General features: G+C 45.9%; 1 protein-coding gene across 1 annotated transcript in view; it reads left to right on the top strand.

Annotated features, from left to right (window-relative positions):
* The window catches only part of LASP1 (LIM and SH3 protein 1), a 1,019,750-nt gene that overhangs the window by 867,389 nt on the left and 136,799 nt on the right, over positions 1-15,562 (top strand). Inside the window, exon 6 of the mRNA XM_044088315.1 lies at positions 12,129-12,214. Coding sequence (XP_043944250.1) covers positions 12,129-12,214 — 86 coding nt within the window. The remainder of the gene's footprint in view (positions 1-12,128; positions 12,215-15,562) is intronic.

Here is a 15,562-nt window from a genome sequence, read left to right as displayed (position 1 = left end):
GAAAAACACACTGGCAGACGACTTAAGCAGAAACATCATGGATCCCCATGAATGGGAATTGAATCCACAAATATTCAGAATGATAACACAGAAATGGTGGAGCCTGGACATAGATCTATTTGCATCACCAATAAACTGCCAGCTACAGAAATTCTGCACAAGGAGTTACCATCCACAAGCATGGAAAGTGGATGCCCTCTCATTCAGCTGGAAAAACCTGCAAGTATACGCTTTCCCACCTCTACCTCTCCTTCCAAAGGTGCTCATAAAAGCCAGGCAAGAACAGCCAAAGATGATCTTCATTGCACCAGACTGGCCACGCCAGCACTGGTACCCAATCTTAAATAGCACAAGAACCACCCTGGATTTTGCCTCAAATCCCACATTTGCTGACTCAGCACAACAATCAGATACTTCACAGCTAGCTGAAGACCTTAAACCTAGCTGCATGGAAAATTCCTTAGTCAAGCAAGCAATGCCTCTCTTCAAAGCTGTTATGGATGTCATTCTGGAGGCCAGAAGGCCTAGTATCAGGAAAGCCTATTCGGATAAATGGAAGAGATTCTGTGCCTGAAATCAGGCTCACAGCCTTGACCCTCTTGTCCCAAACATTCCTCAGATTGTACAATATTTAACTGAGATGCTGGACAAGGGCCTCTCTTTTTCATCCATCAAGATCCACACATCTGCCATTTCTGCTCATTACAACATGGATCCACCAATTTTCTCTAATCCTTTGCTCAAATAGTACCTCAGAGGGGCTAAAAACATAAAACCGCCCCATAGAGCACCTACTCCAACTTGGGACCTCAACTTTGTTTTGGAAAAATTAACTTTACCTCCTTTTGAGCCAGCTAACACAGCAGACTTAAAATATATCTCTTGGAAAACTGCTCTGCTACTGGCAATAACATCAGCATGAAGAGTTTCAGAATTACAGGCACTAATGGCAGTGGAACCTTTCCTCATTTTCCACCAGGACAGGGTGTCTTTAAGAACTAACCCTACGTTTATGCCAAAGGTGGTATCAAGTGTGGCTCTAAACCAAACAATTCACTTGCCAACTTTTTATCCAAAACCACAAAATTCTTTGAACATTCACAGGCAGTTACGCTTCTACTTGGACAAAATCAAAGCTTTCAGAAAATCTGATCAATTATTGGTAGCATATGCTGCAGGAGCACAGGAAAAAGCCCATTCCAAAACAGACTATTTCAAAATGGATAGGACATTGTATACGTTTCTGCTATACACACCATGGGAAACCTGTACCTAGCAGCATTAGATCTCACTCCACCAGGGCAACAGCCACTTCAACTGCCTACCTCAGAGGAGTACCTGCCAAGGATATTTTGGAAGCAGCAACATGGAGTTCTGTGCATACCTTCACCAAGCATTACCATTTGCCTTCATACTCCAAATCCAGAGCTGAATTTGCCACTGCTGTGCTGCAGGGCCTTATAGCCACCCTAATGCCTTATAGAACCAGCCACCCTACCTCAGCTTTGGGATTCCACCCAAGTGTAATGACTGCAGCAGTGTAACACGATGAACATAGTACAGTTTTGTACCCATCATAAATGTAGATGTTCGAGTGTAAACACTGCTGCAGTCCAGGTTACGCTCCCTCCGTCCCCTCTTACTTGCTGGTACATACCTATGTCTTCTTTCCTTTACTACCTATGGGGAGTATTTGCTGGTAACTGAAAATTGTTGTTTGCTTTTCTTATATATACTTTACTAGCACTTTGAATTGCCTACCTATTTGGGGGCACCTGATATCCGGGGCAAGAAAAACTGAAGAAAATGGCGTCGGCTGCATGTTATATACCCCTGTCGCACTGACGTCAGGGAGGAGGTGACAGCAACCAAAGCCGGACCAAGACTTTGGAACTCAGGCCGACTGGGGAACCGCCTGACGGCAGGATAACCCGAGTATCTGAAGTAGTTACTTCATTTGCTCTGCAACCTGTGGGTATCGGATGCTACATTACCTCAGATCGTTTTTTGCCGCGACTGAAGCAGCTACTTTGAAGAGCTCCTTGGCTTTTTGGTGAGATTGAACCTTTTTCTTCTTTGTAAAAAAAAAATCCTTTCTTGTGTGAGTGTTTAGTTTGCTTGGGTAGCGAAAGTGTAGTTAGTTAGGTACCTTTTTCCCCCTTTCTAACTAGTTTGTTTTTCTGTTAGTTCCCGCCTTTCACCCTCCCCCCTCTTAGTGTTTGGGTGTGTTTTGGTGTGAGTGGTGTTATGGCTGAAGGGCCTAAGGCGGTGTTCTCAAAGTGTACTGAGTGTGGCCATAAGCTTTCGCCGGCGGATGGCCACACTCAGTGCGTTTTATGCTTGGGGGCGGCCCATTTGTCATCGGCCTGCACAATCTGCGCGGCCTTTAATCCCCGAGCTATTAGGTACAGGAAGAACAAGCTGATCCTGGCAGGCTTGTTGCCTCAGGAATCAGCTTCTTCTTCCTCCCCCTCTCAGGCACAGGCTGTCTCCACAGCCCTCGTGCCTTCTGGGCCCCCGACTCAACCTCCCTCTTTGGGTTTGAGTTCGGGGGATTCAGGTACCTCCACTACGGTGGAAAAAAGGCATAAAGACAAGGGACATAAGTCCCACAAAGCGGCTGAGACTCAACCCTCAGCCCCGCCGTCTAAGCGAAGTCTCCCTCGAGGGCCTATGGATCCTCCCCCTCTCGGCTCCGTTCACCTCATTTTTCTCCGGAGCTGGAGGAGGAGGATCGGTCTCCCTCGAGGCGACCCTCCCGGCCCGCCTCGACAACTTCTTCAAGATCAACAAGAAGCCTCACTGAAGCAGATATGGATCGGATGATGCGCCGATTCATCCAGACCCAAATGCAGATGGGGGTGCTCTTGCCTCCCCCTCCATATTTGCTCTGATTATTCCTTCTCCGACCCGTTTTCAGGTCTCGGAGTTATCGGATCTGGGCCCTTTCGGAACCGGGGATTCGTCGGCGCCAATAGCTCCGGTCGCTTCGACGCCGACTGTGCCTTCGAGTCTTTCGGATCCAAGCTCTCGGGGCTGAGGGCTGAGCATCGGATCAGGGGGAGCTGGTGTGTCTTTGGCTCCGTTGGGTTCGGAGCACACCTCTCTCTCGGCTTCGGCTCCGACCCTGTTCCCTACCTCGGAGCCGAGGAGATTGCCCTCGGAGCCTGGCGAGAGTAGCTCTCCTTCGGCTTTTGAGGTTGTGGAGAGGGTACTGTCGAGGACCTCCAGGTCCCCGATCTGGGCGTCGGATCCTCCCGTACCCCCGCTGCATGTGGGTCTATCCTCCATCATCCGACCATCGGGACAGCCTGCCCAAGCCCTCCAGTTGGTTCCCTTAGAGGAACAGGACCCCGTTGACGAGCCCTCTTCGGACAGTCCCACCGAGGTGGTCCCTCGAAAACGTCGGTGCAAGAGGAGGCACCTGGATTCCCCCGAGTCCGTCACAACCGACACGGATTTAGATGAAGGGGAAGGTTCCCCAAGGTCACCCCCCCCCGAGGATGTCTCCTTCGGAGACATCATGGAAATGTTGCGTATTAGAGGGAGGTGGTCTGCCCAAAAGCCTTCCGCAGATAAATCCGTGTTCCTGGATGCGTTTGAGGCAGGCCCTTCTACCTCCTGGGTGTCCCCCCCGGCTGACCCCCTGGTAGACGTCATTACTACCAGGGCGTGGAAGGAGCCCGACACCGTGGAGCCTATCCCGAAGCGACCCAACAAGATCCTTAGCCCCCCAGTGGATAGATTGTCTTGGGCCAAGGGAACCCCAGTGGATGCCATGCTGGTGACGGCTGCCACCAAGAGAGAACTCACACCCGTCAGATAAGGAATCTCGAGCACTGGACCGCATTGGGAAGCGGATGTTTAGTTCAGCGACCTTTTCCGTAAGGGCGTTTAACTACATGGCACATACCATTAGACTGCAACGAGACTTAATTAAGGAATACGCTGCAGCCCCCCCGGAGTCCATGTCGATCGAGGACAAAAAAGTTTTCTCGACTCTTATGGCCACTCTAAAGTCCATCTCTAACACGTCCATGCGTCTACTCTCCCATGCCATGGAGGGAGCCGCTAGGGCCAGCGGAGCCGGGGTCGTCTTGCGACGTCACTCCTGGCTCCGTCTTTGCGATTTCATGTATCCCTTCAAGGCGTCCTTCGCGAATGCACCCTTTGACGGATCTTCGCTCTTCGGCAAGACCGTTCACGAGACGCTGGTCCAAAGCGAGAAGGATGGGAAGACGCTGTCTGCCATCGGGGTCCGCTTCTCTAATCCCCAACTATCTTTTTCTAGGAATCAGAGGGGACAAAAGAAGCTGTGGTTCCGTAAGTCCCAGCAATCCCATCCGGCTTCGGACCCCTCGTCCTCTAGAGGCAGAGGAGGACAAGGAGGACGCCGGCCCAGAGGCAGAGGGGGACCGCGTAACTTCGAGTCCAGGGAACCTTTCCCGGATAGACCCGCGCAGCAGCCCTGAGGGCTTACCCGGCTGTCCCTTTCTGGAGGCAGTCGGGGGGGCGGTTGTCGGAGCACCTGTCAAACTGGGAGTCCATTACGACAGATCAGTGGGTGCTCCGCATCATATCCAGAGGTTATACCATCCCTTTCATAAACCACCCTCCCTCGACCAGACACCTCCCCGATGTTCCACCCGGAGGCAGTCGGTTGTCGGAGCACCTGTCAAACTGGGAGTCCATTACGACAGATCGATGGGTGCTCCACATCATATCCAGAGGTTATACCATCCCCTTCATAAACCACCCTCCCTCGACCAGACACCTCCCCGATGTTCCACCCGATCGAAGGGAGGCAGCAGCTTCAGAAATCCTGAAGTTGCTAGAAAAAAGAGCCATCCAGCCCGTCCCCCCCCAGACCAGTCCGGATCGGGTTATTGCTCCAGGTTCTTTTTAGTGCCAAAAAAGACGGGGGACCTCAAACCCATTCTGGACCTCTCCGCTTTGAACCTGTTCATTCCCAAAGAAAAGTTCCGGATGGTCACCTTCCAATCTATTCTCCCCCTTCTGCGGCAGAACGACTGGATGTGCTCGATAGACCTCAAGGATGCGTACTACCACATCTTGATGGACAGACGATCCAGAAGGTTTCTCCGCTTCCGGCTGGGAGCCAGTCATTACCAGTTCAGGGTTCTCCTGTTCGGCCTCACCTCAGCCCCCAGGGTGTTCACCAAGGTCATGGCAGTGGTTGCAGCCCACCTGAGACTTCAGGGCATTCAGGTCTTCCCGTACCTAGATGACTAGCTCCTTACCGCCACCAACAGGCATCAGCTCTGCCTGGCAAGAGATTATGCTCTGACCCTTGCCCAGAGCTTAGGCATCTCTGTAAACCTCCAGAAATCCTCTCTTTGCCCCATACAGGTCCTGGAGTTCATAGGGGCCAAATTAGATACCCGCATTTCTCGAGCAATGCTAACTGCGGACAGGATAAACAGCTTGTCGTGTCAGGTGCTAATTCTTCTTCAAAGCCCGGCCCCGAAGGCGGAATTAGTTCTGAGGGCACTAGGATCTATGGCAGCAGCGATCACTCTCGCCCTTCACGCGCGTCTGCGAATGAGGATTCTGCAGTGGACCCTTCAAGTTCAGAGGTCCCTGCTACTCCATCCGTTGAGTACTCCGATTCCCGTAAGCAGAGTTTGCAGGCACTCCCTTCTTTGGTGGCTCCACGCCCCAGAGCTAAAGGAAGGGAGGCCTTTTGTTGTCTCCCCCCCCCCAAACCACGCTGACCACGGACGCTTCTCGCCTCGGGTGGGGGGGGCATTGTTCGGGCAGAACCGTCCAAGGCACGTGGACTCCCCTGGAGACCGCTTTGCATATCAATGTCCTAGAGATGAGGGTGGTGCTTCTAGCGTTGCAAGCTCTCCACAACCTTCTACCTCTGGGGGACTATTACAATCCAGACAGACAACATGTCAGTGGTCTGGTACATAAACAAGCAAGGAGGAACCAGGTCCTACCCACTTTGCCGGGAGGCTATGAGAGTGTGGGAATGGGCGATATCCACCAACCGCTTTCTGGTAGCAACGCACATTCCGGGTCAGTCCAACATTTTGGCGGACAAACTGAGCAGAGTGATTCTCACTCCGTACGAGTGGTCTCTCAATCCATCAGTTGCGAAGCAGATCTTCCGCAAATGGGGTTGGCCTTGCTGCGATCTTTTTGCTTCTCCCTTAAACACAAAATGCAGCGAGTACTTCGCAATACTTTCTCCCGAAGGGGAGAATCCCAGAGATGCTCTAGTCCATGCTTGGCCGTCCGGTCTACTGTTTGCCTATCCACCCCTTTCGCTCATAACCAAGTTCATACAGAAAGCCCGTCGGTTGGGGAGCAGAGTTATCCTCATAGCCCCATTCTGGCCTCGCCAGATCTGGTTCCCGTACCTGCGGTCTCGCAGTGTATCTCCACCATGGATACTGGATCCCATTCCAGACCTGATTTCACATCCGGCGAGATTACAAACTCCGAACCTGGTGAACCTCAAGCTTGCGGCTTGGTTGCTCCAGTTCCACTGATGGCTAGGACTCCCGGTATCTCATCTCCTGTTAAGGCCATTCTAGTCGCAGCACATAAGCCGACTACTAGGAAGATTTACTACAGCAAATGGAAACGCTTCTCTGTCTGGGCCAAAGATAGAGGCCTGGATCCATTTACAGTTCCTATTCCTACTATTCTAGACTTCCTGTCTCTGATATTCAGACAAGGAGCAAGTGCCTCAACAGTTAAGGTGCTATTGGCAGCCATCTCCCATTTCCATGTGGGAGACGGACTAGGATCTTTGGCTTCTACAAAATTATGTAAAACCTTCTTACAGGGCGTTTTCCTCTTGAAGCCTCCGGTGAAAGTGGTGGTGCCTCCATGGGATTTGGCCTTAGTCTTACAAGCCTTGACAGGCCCACCCTTTGAACCTGCGGCTTTCGTTCCATTAAAGTTCTTGTCCTGGAAAACAGCCTTTTTGGTTGCCATTACTTCAGCCAAAAGGGTATCAGAACTTCAAGCCTTATGTATGAAGCATCCTTATCTCATTTTTCATAAGGATAGAGTGTTCCTCAGGACTAATCCGTCGTTCTTACCTAAGGTGGCTTCGGAATCAAATATCAATCAATCAATAAACTTACCCATGTTCTTCCCAAACTTTCAGAATAAAGGAGAATACACACTGCATAAATTGGATGTGCACAGACAACTGCGTTTCTACCTGCACAGGACTAAGGATTTTCACAAATCGGACCAGTTGTTCGTGTCTTTTGCTAAATTAGCCATGGGTAAGGCCATTTCCAAAGTGACTATAGCAAATTGGATTTGTCAATGCATAGTCCACGGGTACTTATCTGCAGGCAAACCGGTTCCTACGGGAATTCGCGCTCACTCTACGAGGGCTGTGGCCACCTCTGCAGCCTTCTGGTCTAGGATCCCCTTGGATGACATATGCTCTGCAGCTACCTGGTCCTCTTCACATAAGTTTATTTCTCATTATAAGTTGGATATGGTATAGAGAGGTAGGGCTTCTTTTGGCTCTGCGGTGCTTCGGAATATCCTTCCATAGGCCGCCCAGTGTTTCTCCCTAGGTAGCTGGGGACTCTGTCCCACAGGTTGCAGAGCAAATGAAGTAACTACTTCAGATAAAGAAGTTATGTACTCACCATAACGTTCCATCTGAGTAGGTACTTCATTTGTCTGCAACCGACCCCCCCTGCCATCCCCCGAACCTTTCGGGATTCCTGATCACCAAAGAGATCTTGTTCTGCCTTAGGACAGTTTATCTGGTGTTGCTTCCTCTATCGAAGGTAGGAGTTGTGTAAGAGACAAAAAAATTAGATCTGAGGTAATGTAGCACGTAGCAGGGGATTATGGGTAGGGGGAGGAGCTAGGAGCTCGGATCTTGTAGCTTGGAAAGCTGCCGGCTCGGATCCGATACCCACAGGTTGCAGACAAATGAAGTACCTACTCAGATGGAACGTTATGGTGAGTACATAACTTCTTTCTAATGACTGCAGCAGTGTTTAGACTCGAACATCTACATTTATGGTAGGTACAAAACTGTACTTTTGGGCATCTCCTGCTATGACAAATTGTTACACAGCTGTACTGTGGTGAGTACATCCATATCTGCTGTGGCAAGTTATTACACAGCTGTACTGTGGTGAGTACATCCTTATCTGCTGTGGCAAGTTATTGCACAACTGTACTGTGGTGTGTATATCCATATCTGCTGTGGCAAGTTATTACACAGCTGTACTGTGGTGAGGACATCCATAGCTGCTGTGGCAAGTTATTACACAGCTGTACTGTGGTGAGTACATCCATATCTGCCGTGGCAAGTTATTACACAGCTGTACTGTGGTGAGGTCATCCATAGCTGCTGTGGCAAGTTATTACATACCTGCAGTGTGGTGTGGTGAGTACATCCATAGCTGCTGTGGCAAGTTATTACACAGCTGTAGTGTGGTGAGTATATCCATATCTGCTGTGGAAAGTTATTACACAGCTGTGCTGTGGTGAGGACATCCATATCTGCTGTGGCACGTTATTACACAGCTGTAATATGTGGTGATTGCGTGCATATCTGCTGTGGCAGGTGCTACACAGCTGTATTATGTGGCGAGTACATCCATATCTTCTATGGCTAGTTATTACACAGCTGTACTATCTGAGTATATGCTTATCTGCCGTTTGTTGATAAAAAACTGGAAGAATTAAGTTTTGTCTTGCTGCAAAAAAAAATAGATTAGTTTTACTTCAAAGGTCGAACCTAAGGGTTGTAGAATTTATGGCATAAGTGAATGTACTTTTTTTGTTTGTTTTCGACTGTCTTTCATTTTGTGTTAACACTGTCTATTTTGTTTTCATTGATATGTGCTTTGACATCAGGGCCCAGCTTTATGATACCATGGTGAAGGGGGGAAAATGAAAGATTGCTTCATTAAGTAAACAGCAGCTTGCAGAACTCAGTGTCATATAGTCTTAGCCAAAAACTGTGTGCCATGCTGTTTTCATCCTTGTGATAATTTTTTTTAACTCTTCGAAAAACTCTTTGGATTTCCAGTAGCCTTGCTTTTGCACTGTTTTTTGTCAATAACTAATTATCATAATCTCTGAACTCTCCTGCTAACGTCAGCAGGCTGCTGAGGTTTTGAACATCACATGAAAACTCGGCTGTTTTACTGGATTTTGATTCTTTTCAGTCTTTTTCACAGCTTGGGACTTGCAGCATTCAAAGGCAACCCAGAATTAAAGGAGTTTGCCAGTTGACAACCAAAGTGTAGCTTACATTAAAGCTAGTGTTTTGCATGGTTTGCCCCGTGGATGGCAGAAAAGTAATGTTAGTGTTGACTTGTGCAATTTATTTTGTAGTAACTTGCCTTTTATTAGAACAAAATGTTAGAAAATGTGTAATTTTACTTTTATGGCAATTTTAGTTAAGTAGAAGTGAAAGACCAGACTTTCTGGAGGAACATGGACACTGATCATCTGTTTTAAGTAGTTACCAGCCTTGTACTCCCATTTAGCTGTTAGCTCTAAGTTGCGTGCAAACAAGTAATGTGTTCTAATTGTTGGGCACAGAAACAGAAGTTTATTACTTTTGGGCAAATATTTAGTCAGCTCTTATCCATTTTTGTTTTCTCACAGATCATAAATCCCCATAGATTAGAAGTATATCTAGCCATCTCTGATTTGCTAAAAGAACTAAGGGTTTGAATGAAGGAAACTGCTTTCAGGTTGACTGCTTTTCTGTGAATCCTTGTAGTTCTGCTCCCTCCCCTTTTATGTCTAAGATGATGTGAGAGTTTTATTTCCCATTTTGGGATACGTAGCAGTCTTTCCTCCTGTGCCACCACGTCACTGGTATTATTTTCATTTGAGAACTTTGTATTGTTACTGATATTTTGTACTCATGAGCAGAGTGCTTTGTGCTGTTTTTCGTCTTCAGTGTGGAATTAGCAGCAGTCTCTTAATTTTCACATAGGTGGGAATTCGGCTTCCTTGGCTTCATCCAAGCTTTGCAAGTCCTTTTTGAAAGGTACCTTTTTACTTAGGCCTCCGGTTAAGGATCCAGCGCCCCTTGGGATCCTTGGTACTGCAAGTTCTGTTCTCTCACCCCATTGAACCAGCAGCTAAGGTTGAGTTGCAGTTCTTGTCTTGTAAGACGGCCTTTTTGGTGTCAGATCCAAGCATTGTATGTCAAGCTTCCTTATACGGTATTTCATAAAGACAGGGTCTCCCTGCAGACAAATCCATAATTTCTGCCGAAAGTAGCGTCAAGAGTCCAATATTAACCAGGTCAGTAATCTTCCAGTTTCTTTCCAAGTTTTCAGAATAAAGGGGAGTACCAGTTGCATTTACTTGATGTCCACAGACAGCTGCATTTGTATTTGCGTAGAACAAATCCTTTTGTAAGTCGGATCAACTTCTTGTTTCCTTTTCTAAACCCTTCCTTGGGAAGCCTGTCTCTAAGGTTACTATTACTCGATGGATTTCTGAGTGCATTTCGTTGGCCTGTCAAGCTAAATGGTTATCTCCACCAGGGCATGTCTGGGCACATTCCACCAGGTCTGTTGTTTCATTAGATATCTGTTCTGCTGCTACCTTTTATCTCCCATTATAAATTGGACCTTCTTTCCAGGAGCAGGGCATCCTTCTGCTCAGCCGTGCTTCGGAACATCCATCCATGATGACCACCCAGGGTTCTTGGGTAGCTGGGGTCTCTGTCCCATAGGTTGAAGATCAAATGAAAACAACTTCAGATAAAAAAAGTTATTTACTCAATATAACATTCCATCTCAAAATAACATTCCATCTGAGTTGTTACTTTTCATTTGTCTTCAACTATCCCTCCCTCCTTCCCCGTGCCTTGTGTGGGGTGTGCAATAGACCGGATGAAAAAAGCATAGCCCTTCTACGTTTTGGCTAGCTTCTCTCCTGATGAGTTTTTGTGAAGATGCCAGGTCTAGAGGCATATGTTCTAGGATGGGGTGCTGCTGCTCTGCAACAAACTCGATCTGAGGGGGGAGGGAAGCAGGTGCATTATGGGCAGGGAAAGAGCTGGGAGCTTGGATTTGATGCTGGAGTATGTAGCTGAGTCGGATCCATGCCGGAGCAGAGTCCCCACAAGCTGAAGACAAATGAAAAGCAACAACTCAGATGGAATGTTGTGGTGAGTACATAACTTTTTTTTAAACAAATGATCGCATGTAGCCCAAGCAGTACGGCTTTTCGGAGTGGCCTTGGTGTTCTCACAATAAGCATAAACACTGTCATGGTATTAAAAGTATTCAGTAAATAACCAGGCACAGTGAGAGATAGTAAAACATTTAATAACAAATAAGGATTTAAAGCATGTAGGCACTGAATAACAGATTCCAGTAAACAGAGTTTCACACACAGGAAATGTGAAAACAACACTGTAGAATAGATTTCATACTGATTTTAGAAAACCTCTAGCTGACTAGCTGTAGTTCCCTGATTATCTGAAGATTAACTGTCCCCATCTAAATAACTCAACAAGGCAAGATTATACTCTTTACTTTTGCAAGGCAAGATGAGGATTTATCTCCAAACTCCTGGTTGTTTGTCCTCGGCGACTGGAACTACTACTCTGGAAACAACTGGAGTACTACTGCTGAACAGCTCTGGAAACAAACTGAGCAACTGACTCAGAACCTGCTTTTATAGCGGATTTTTAAAAAGTAACAGAGGCTGCTATGAGAATTGTACTGTCTCATATCAGACTTAGAAAAGTAGAAAAACAGCTGCAGTGAAGATTCTGTTCTCCCATCTCTGGCACACAATGACATCACATCTAGGTCAGCTGACTCTGGCATAAAATAGATTCAGAATTCTCTTTACAAAAAACATGAACATGTAGTCAGCCAGAAGAACACTGTTTTATTCAAACATCTTGCATACATCAGAGTGATAAAATTATAGCTAGTCATGCTGGCATATGTAATACAGGGTAATTTACAATTATTTACAAAACTTCAGCCAGTCATGCTAGCACAGATACCAATATCTAATATCCTCGCAATTTTAATTTACAGTTCATTAGCAATGTGAGCTTTACTATGGATGATTTTGTACACTTAATATGGCTTTGATAATGTGTATTTCTTTCCTTATAGGTTATCAGCAGCAACAGACCCATTCCTTTGGTTACAACGAACCATCAGTTCCTGCCTCAACACCGAGAACACCTCCAGCTGGTGGGGTAAGTTTCTCCTCTTGCATTCCCGGTGCTGTGGCAGTTGTCATGGAATGTATAAAGTGAAAAATCTGTGTATATTGAACACTTTGGCACATCTGTATTTTTCATACTTTTGGAAGTAATTTCTTTTGCTGTTAGTAAAATAAACGTATTTACTTCACTTCTAGTTAAGTGAAAACATTGCATCACTTCATACGTACTTTCTTCGGCCATGATTATATCAATATTCATGTTGTTCCTACACGGTCCTATTTCTTTCATTACAGTGCCATAATTCTGCATATTTTGGGCATACTTCTAACCCTTTTGATTTTATTGATTGTGGAGATATTATATATCTCAAATACCATTTTATTGTTTACAGCTTTTCTCTTTCAGAGTGAAATTTGGATGTACACACAATCAAGTCTCGTCTTACTATCCTTTTATAATCATCATATGTCCCACATACTTTACTTTACAACATTAACAGTAACCAATGTCTTTGATCTCCTTTTCATTTGCTGTAATTTTGGATCTCTGCTTGTAATGTACTTTATAGCATCTCCTTCAAAAACCCTCTCTGAAGCATCATACCTGTCGCATTGCCATGTGACAGTGTAGTGGCAAAACTCTGTGAGTAGCTCCCGCAGACAGCCTTCCCATAAACTAGGTTATTTCAGAACGTATTCACGTTTTTTATATATATATACAATGTTGTCCAATTCTGTTACATTCTTTAATTATCGATTTGGAGCTCAGTGTTGAGGGCAACATCTTCAGTAAATCTGTAACATATTCTTCATACATACCATAACTTCTTGTGCATTTAAATTTCATCATCGACCCCTCGTTAGAGTAACCACTAGGACTGAGTAAGAACCTAGCATAATTTCTGTAGTTTCATGTCTTATTTCATGAGTACATCAGCATCAATGTCTGTATGGTTGATAAAGGTACATTAGCAGGACTGGTACTAAAGCACCATTGGTATGAGTGGTACTAAAGCACCATTGGTATGACTGCTATTAAAGCACCATTGGTATGACTGCTATTAAAGCACCATTGGTACGACTGCTATTAAAGCACTGTTAGTACAACAACTGGTATTGAAATACCATTGGTACGACTGGTATTGAAGTACCATTGGTACGACTGCTATTAAAGCACCATTGGTACGACTGCTAGTAAAGCACCATTGGTAAGACTGGTATTAAAGCACTGTTAGTACAACAACTGGTATTGAAGTACCATTGGTATGACTGGTATTGAAGTACCATTGGTACGACTGCTATTAAAGTACCATTGGTACGACTGCTATTAAAGTACCATTGGTACGACTGCTATTAAAGTACCATTGGTACGACTGCTATTAAAGTACCATTGGTACGACTGCTATTAAAGCACCATTGGTACGACTGCTATTAAAGCACCATTGGTACGACTGCTATTAAAGCACCATTGGTACGACTGCTATTAAAGCACCATTGGTACGACTGCTATTAAAGCACCATTGGTACGACTGCTATTAAAGCACCATTGGTACGACTGCTATTAAAGCACCATTGGTACGACCCCAATTGCAGCACCATTGGTACGAATGGTATTAAAGCACCATTGGTATGACTGCTATTAAAGCACAATTGGTAAGACTGGTATTAAAGCACTGGTATTGAAGTACCATTGGTACGACTGGTATTGAAGTACCATTGGTACGACTGGTATTGAAGTACCATTGGTACGACTGCTGTTAAAGCACCATTGGTACGACTGCTGTTAAAGCACCATTGGTACGACTGCTGTTAAAGCACCATTGGTACGACTGCTGTTAAAGCACCATTGGTAAGAGTAGTATTAAAGCACTGTTAGTACAACTGGTATTAAAGTACTATTGGTTTGACTGGTATTAAAGCACTGTTAGTACAACTGATATTAAAATACCATTGGTATGACTGCAGTTACAGCACCATTGGTACGACTGGTATTAAAGCATTGTTGGTATGACTGATATAACTTGTTTCACAACATTCTTTCACTCTTTCTTCTGTATGGTCAGTCTTCTCCCATGTGCTTTCATATATCGTTTGTTTTTAACCTTTTTTACCAGTCTGTTTCATGACCTTGGTTCAAAGCAAGGTCACTCCAGCTACCCATCAGAATGACCAACAGGGGATGAGGAAACCATATGTCATTGCTTTAGTCCTACAGAGCTCTTGAGTGTATCAGTCGTTATTGTTTCAGGTGATACAGCACAGTTACCATGATTGTTATACGCATCCTAAGGCACTCGTTATCGCTTTCTCATGATCCATCTCAGCACTTTATGATGTGCCCGTAGATGTTCATGAACACACCCTGTGTGCCCTCACTCGTAGATGCACCCTACTGCCTTCACTGAGATGTTTTACATTCGTAGATGCACCTTACTGTCTTCACTGAGACGTTCCTGAGCACAGTGTGCCCACATTCCTGGATACACCCTGCTGCCTTCACTGAGATGTTCCTGAACACACCCTGGGAGCCTTCACTCCTAGATGCACCTTATTACCTTCACTGAGATGTTCCTAATCACACCCTGTAAGCCCTCATTTCTCGATATACCCTACTGCCTTCACTGAGATGTTCCTGAACACAGTGTCCCCACATTCTTGGATACACCCTACTGCCTTCACTGAAATGTTTTACAGTCGTAGATGCACCTTACTGCCTTCACTGAGATGTTCCTGAACACACCCTGGGAGCCTTCACTCCTAGATACAGCCTTCACTGAGATGTTTTACATTCGTAGATGTACCTTACTGCCTTCACTGAGATGTTCCTGAACACAGTGTCCCCACATTCTTGGATACACCCTACTGCCTTCACTGAGATGTTTTACAGTCGTAGATGCACCTTACTGCCTTCACTGAGATGTTCCTGAACACACCCTGGGAGCCTTCACTCCTAGATACACCTTACTGCCTTCACTGAGATGTTTTACATTCATAGATGCACCTTACTGCCTTCACTGAAATGTTCCTGAACACCCTGTGTGCCCCTCACTCCTGGGCACACCTTGCTGCCTTCACTGATATGTTTGTGAACACACCTTGCAAGGCACCTATACTAATTGGGCCTGAAATACACCAGAGAAAGGGCAGTCCTTTTCATCTCACAGGGTCACCTTTCATTTGTCCCAGCTTTCCTTTTCTGTGGCTCAAAGAAATCACAGCCATTTTCTGGCCACCCAACTGAGCCTGCAATAGCAGGAAGCTGTATCTAGTCAGTCCTTCCCACCCATACACCAACAGCATTGCTGATTTGAGGATCATTTATCTCAATGTTCTTAGGATTGCCAAGGTCCCCCTAAGGGGGACGTTCTCACTGTTCCGA

The sequence above is a fragment of the Protopterus annectens genome, chromosome 11.part0, assembly GCF_019279795.1.
Source record: "Protopterus annectens isolate FY-2018-M chromosome 11.part0, PAN1.0, whole genome shotgun sequence".
NCBI classification, from domain to species: domain Eukaryota; kingdom Metazoa; phylum Chordata; order Ceratodontiformes; family Protopteridae; genus Protopterus; species Protopterus annectens.
Note: the sequence above shows the minus strand (reverse complement) of the source record. Positions and strands in the feature narration are given on the sequence as shown.